This window comes from Chinchilla lanigera, unplaced genomic scaffold, assembly GCF_000276665.1.
Source record: "Chinchilla lanigera isolate Chin_1 unplaced genomic scaffold, ChiLan1.0 scaffold00013, whole genome shotgun sequence".
Taxonomy (NCBI): Eukaryota; Metazoa; Chordata; class Mammalia; order Rodentia; family Chinchillidae; genus Chinchilla; species Chinchilla lanigera.
Genome location: NW_004955414.1, coordinates 19,433,134 through 19,438,475, shown reverse-complemented (window position 1 = coordinate 19,438,475; position 5,342 = coordinate 19,433,134). Strand labels below are relative to the sequence as shown.

The following is a 5,342-nucleotide window of genomic DNA, read 5'->3' as shown; positions in this document are numbered from 1 at the left end:
ACAGGATCACCACCACTGGCCCAGAGTATGCGATTAATTAGAGAAGCCAGGTGAGGCTTGTGTGCCTGTGAGCAACATGGTAGCTTTTCTCTTCTAGGAGAAAGATCCAAGATCTCTACTCCTGACAGCTACATACGTTGGGGGATCTGGGAAGAATGTCCTCCGGATAGAAGGATTAGCCAGCCAGGGGCTAGGATCAGACTCCTGAGCATCAGAAGAGCCCTAAGGAGAAAATGGAGAAATATGGAATAGTAAGATTCATGACCAGGGGACACTGCTACCTAGCTCAGCTTAGTTAACCTGTGAATGTCTCTGCTGTGCCTTGTGTGTGGCATGTCTGTTGGTGTGTGCAGACTCTCGAGTTCTGGGGCTGGGGATTTAGCTCAGCGGCAAAGCGCCTGCCTGGCAAGTGCAAGATCGTGAGTTCAATTCCTGGTACTGGAAGAAAAACAAAAAACAAACAAAAACTACAGACGCTCGAGTTCGAAGAGCTGAGATTCTGTGATTCTGCATACTTAGTTCCCAATGCTATGGGTTCTGGCCCAACCCTGCAAGGGAGAACAGAATATGCACTGCTGGGAGAAATAGGGCTATGGAGACTGAGGTCATGTGCAAACTTTTGAGAAATCTCTGTGTGTGTGTTATATATACTTTAAATTTGCACTGTATACAACTGATGTACATAGGTACAAAACTCAAAGTATCTCTGTTTATACATCTTTGTGAGAAACAAACGGTATGTATTTTTATACATATGCAAATAGCTCTACTTTAAACTATTTTGGGGCATTTTATCATTATTTTCTTCTAAATATTATTTAATAATATTGTTTAATTTCCAGGGGGTTTATTTTGTGAAGAACTGTGTTTGTGTGCAAATAAAAACCTATCGATTTTAGCCACTGCCTCACCATCTACGAAGAGAAGTGCTGGAGTGTATGAACGTATGCATATATGGACCCCACACCATCATTGCTACACAATTTCATGGGGTGCTCTATGATTTCTTAATTTTTTTGTCAAAATTCGGTTTGCCTGTCACAATGTCCTTTTTATTTTTCCAAATTTACTTCCTTTAAAATGATGCATTTTTTTCTTTCGTATTTAGCTCTCTTCCATGACAGATTTTTTTAACTCCCTTGATACCGGAGATTGGACTCAGGGCTTTCACACTGAGCGGCCTCCCTAACTCTTTTTTACTTTTTGAGAGAGGGTCTCAATGAGACACTAAGTTGTTCAGGCCTAGCTTGAACTTGTGATTCTCCTGTCTCAGTCTCCCAGAGTGCTAGGAGTAGAGGTGTGTGCCACCACACTTGGCTGTTATAGATTTTTTAAAGGTAAATATCTTTTTTGTAAGGTATGACTTTGGCCTCATTCTGAAAACTTGACAAATAGTATTTTCATTATTTATTTCTTTATTTTTGTCTTTTTGAGACAGGGTCTCACTATGTATTTCAGGCTGGCCTTGCGCTCACTTTGTAGCACAGGTTGGTCTCAAACTCACAACAATCCTCCTGCCTCAGCCTCCCGAGTGCTGGGATTACAGGCATGCGCCACCAGGCCCGGCATATTTTCATTTTACTTACTGTTCAGTATTTTCTAATTATCAATATAATGCCTTATTGGACCTAGCATTACTCTACACTGAAGTACAGGTCATGTAGGTTTACTGACCAAACCTATTCTCTTTCTCGTCAAACCAAGGTTTCTTCAACACATCTCATAAATCTGCTGGGTATTTAGAGTCTTTTACTGGATTACATTTGGTTCTTTGATGTGGTCATTTCTATTTTAATTAACTTATATTGCTATGAGGACAGAGGTTGGGCCCCTTACTCATCACAGACTCAGAATTTAACAAGCGTGGCACACAGTGGGTATTTAACGCTGAGGTACAGCCCCAGCCTAGAAGCATGAATTTTAGAGGGAACAGCACTACTAGAAAGTGTAACGAGATAGATGTGTAGAGATAGTGACTTAACTCTAGATGAGATTAATCATGAGAAACTAGCTTCTGAGCTGGGTGTGGTGATGCATACCTGTAATCCCAGCACTCAGGCGGCTGGCGCAGGAGGACAGTTGCAAGTTCGAGGCCAGCCTGGACTACAAAGTGAGCTCAAGACCAGCCTGAACTGCATAGTGAGACCCTGTCTCAAAAAGACAAAAACAAAAAAACAAAAAAAACAAACTGAGCTTCTGCACACAGGCTGGAGCAAGTGGCCTGGCTTCAACTCTCCTTCAAGATTTATTTAGCCATGTGACAGGACACCTTATGAAATCTTCCTGTGCTTGTTTCCTTACTAGAAAACTGGTGATCATAATACAGTAACCCGTTTCATGAGGCATTATGTTTTAAAATCCATTATGTTTTGCTGTCACTGTAGTACACCCATGAGAATGATACATCAGGAAAAACAAGCCACCTAAAAGTAACATTTCAGACAATCTTAACTTATAAACTGAGCATCATCATCAGCAGTTTCTGTGTACCACTTGGCTCTTGCAGGAATGTTTCAGGAGTCCGGTCCCTATGGTTTCAGGGGGCACCTGGGTGTAGGTTTTACCGCTGTTGCCGCCCCATGTCTTGCTGACATTGTGGCTCTGGAGTTGCTGACTCTCTTCCTCCCCAGTCCCATCACATTCCAGGAGGTAGAGAAATTTAGATGGCCAAAATGGGAAAGACTGGGACGCCCTTATTTGTCTTGCACCCTCACAGTGTCCCCATTTGGATGGGAAGGTTTTATGCGACTCTATCTACAACTCCCCCTAAAAGGACACTTATGTAATGAACACTTGTATTAAAAGCTGACTTTGTTGCGGGCAATGTTCTAGGTGCTAGAATGCATTACAGAACAAGGTAGGTCCCTAATCTCATAGCTCCCTTTTGGTTGAAAACTCAGCATCACACAGATCTAGCTCCATTCATGTTAGCTCCTACCACTGTGATGTCAGAATCTAGAAGAGCACACTCGCCTGCCTCCACGGGTCCCTGGACAGCTTTTAGCTTTCTCGACAATGGAAGAGTAAACCACAGCCAAAGTTTACTTTGTCTCAGTGTCCTGGGCCCCTCCTAAGGCTGTACTACAAAAGCATCTGCCCGCATTCTCCCTGACCTACTTCTATTTTCTCTCCCCAGTGCCATCTCTTCTTTCTCGCAGTAACCGCCACAGGACTGACTTCTGTAAATTACGATTCTTTTGGTTGTCAAATGTCTGACATTTATTGTGTGTGTAGGAAGTAGCATGGTGCAATGACAGGAGACCTAATTTCTAGTCTGTACTTGGCTCTGACTCACTGTGTAATTTTGAAGGCATAAAAATTTCCCCATCTGGGATGTAAAATGAAGTAGTTAGGATTTCTCAGCATTTTTCTGAACCTTTACCAGTCTATGACTCCAGCTTTGTGTGGCCGATTACACGTTCATATTTGCTCGTGAGAGAATTATGGTGGAAGGGATTGATTTGGAAAGATACATGGAGATACCAGGCACAAGAAAGCAGCAGAGAAGCAGTAAGAAGAAAACATAAGCAGAAAACTGCTTGAGAAAAGGGTAAGGAAACGATATAACCGCAAGGTCAGAAACCCACCAATCCTCTGTGAGGAGCTCACACACAGGGAACGAATGAAATTTCCTGGCACGGAGCTGAAGATGTAATGGCTTTGCAAGGTAGGTGAGTCAGGGGACAAATGACACAGGGATTATAAGGGAGGCTTGGGGCTTTTAGGTGCTGAAAGGAACGTCTCAAGAAACCTACAGCTCCCCAGGAACTCAGAAATAAAGTAAGAGTATGAGGTAGAAGTGAGACCCAAAAAAAGTTTCGTTATGGTCAAAGCACAAATGGTTCCACAGCTTTGTGTACACTATCTTCCAGGCTCACTCACTTGCATCTTTCCTGTGTGAGGAAGGAAAGAACACCTCACTTCTGCCTGTAAGAAAGGGCACCAAATTCACTAGTGCTTGTACATGTGTGTGTTTGTGTACCCTTCAACAAGCACTAACTTCCTAACCAGAAGCCTGAAAAGTGAAGGCAAACGCTAAAGCCTTGTCCCCCACAGTACTTACCTGGCTCAGCCCAGAGCTCACAGGGGCCGAAGGACCCGCCACAGGGTCACCCGAGGCATCCAGAGAGGAACGTACCCGGAGGAAGGCCAGGCCAAAGGGTTGATGCTGTGTGAAGGGCTGGGAGCACGTCAGGCGAAGTCGATCCCATGACTCTCCAGAGACCGGAGCCAGGAAATCATCTCAAGGGAAAAAGAAAGAAACTGAAGGAAAAAGGGAACGATTAGCCGAGGGAGAAAGGAAGAGGTTAGTACTGACGAAAGGAAAGTAATGATAGAGGTGACACAGAGCAAACTCCAACAGGAGGAAGAACGGGGTCAGTCGTCAACGTTCCCCTCAGGCTGAGGGACTGGTCCTGCCGAGCAGGCCAGTCAGGGCCCTCACAGACCCAGTTCCTGTGCCTAGTGACTGTCACGCTTCCGTCTTGGCTCCACACTGTTCCAAGCTTGGGGACATCCCACTTCTCCAAGGACCTCATCAGTGTCTTGCTGACAGAAGGCACCTGCACTGCTGAGGTCTGGGGAGACCACTGGCCCAGTGGATTGTGAGATAGTGTCCCTTCCCGGACCACGAGACCTCAACCTTCCTCACCCTGCCACATGCCCTACAGCAGTGATGGCAGGTACCGATGGCACTGGGTTACTGTGTTTTGTTTTTTTTTAAGACAAAAGATGTCAATGTACAGTGGGTTTCTTCTAAACTAAAACCTCAGGATTCAAGTTTAATTGCAGTGTTGGTACTTCGTGATAAATAAGTGGGTTTTTGTTTTTGTTTTTTGTCTTTTTGAGACAGGGTCTCGTTGTGCAGTTCAGGCTAGCCTTCAACTCACTTTGTAGCCCAGGCTGGTCTTGAACTTGTGACGATCCTCCTGCCTCAGCCTCCTGAGTGTTGGGATTACAGGCGTGCGCCACCATGCCCGGCTCAGAATAAGTGGGTTTTGGGTTGTAGTTTGGCACTGGTTCACCATCACTGCTGTACATATTCAGTTACTCACAGTGGCAACAATGATATCACAATCTCTTCACATCACCAATTTCTTACACTCTCATTGGCACCTCACCCCCTCTACCTCACATGCCCCTCCAACATCACTCTTCCCTCACAACATTCCAAACACCTCCCACTGAAACACAGACAGATCTTTACTAGACCTAAGTCCCCGAGGCTAGGAACCAGCTCTTATATTTCTTTTGAGGGCCGAGTGAACACAGCTTAGTATAAACAGAATTCAAGAAACATATGCTATCAAGGATAACCATCATATACCCTTCATCACATTTTT

At 44.6% G+C, this 5,342-nt stretch overlaps 1 protein-coding gene across 1 annotated transcript in view; it reads right to left on the bottom strand.

The window, feature by feature from the left end:
- Window positions 1-5,342, bottom strand: part of LOC102018593 (short transient receptor potential channel 2-like) — a 36,060-nt gene that overhangs the window by 21,674 nt on the left and 9,044 nt on the right. Inside the window, exons 6-7 of the mRNA XM_013511714.1 lie at window positions 4,064-4,242; window positions 137-222 (exon numbers count right to left, since the gene is read on the bottom strand). Of these exons, the coding sequence (XP_013367168.1) occupies window positions 137-222; window positions 4,064-4,242 (265 nt within the window). The remainder of the gene's footprint in view (window positions 1-136; window positions 223-4,063; window positions 4,243-5,342) is intronic.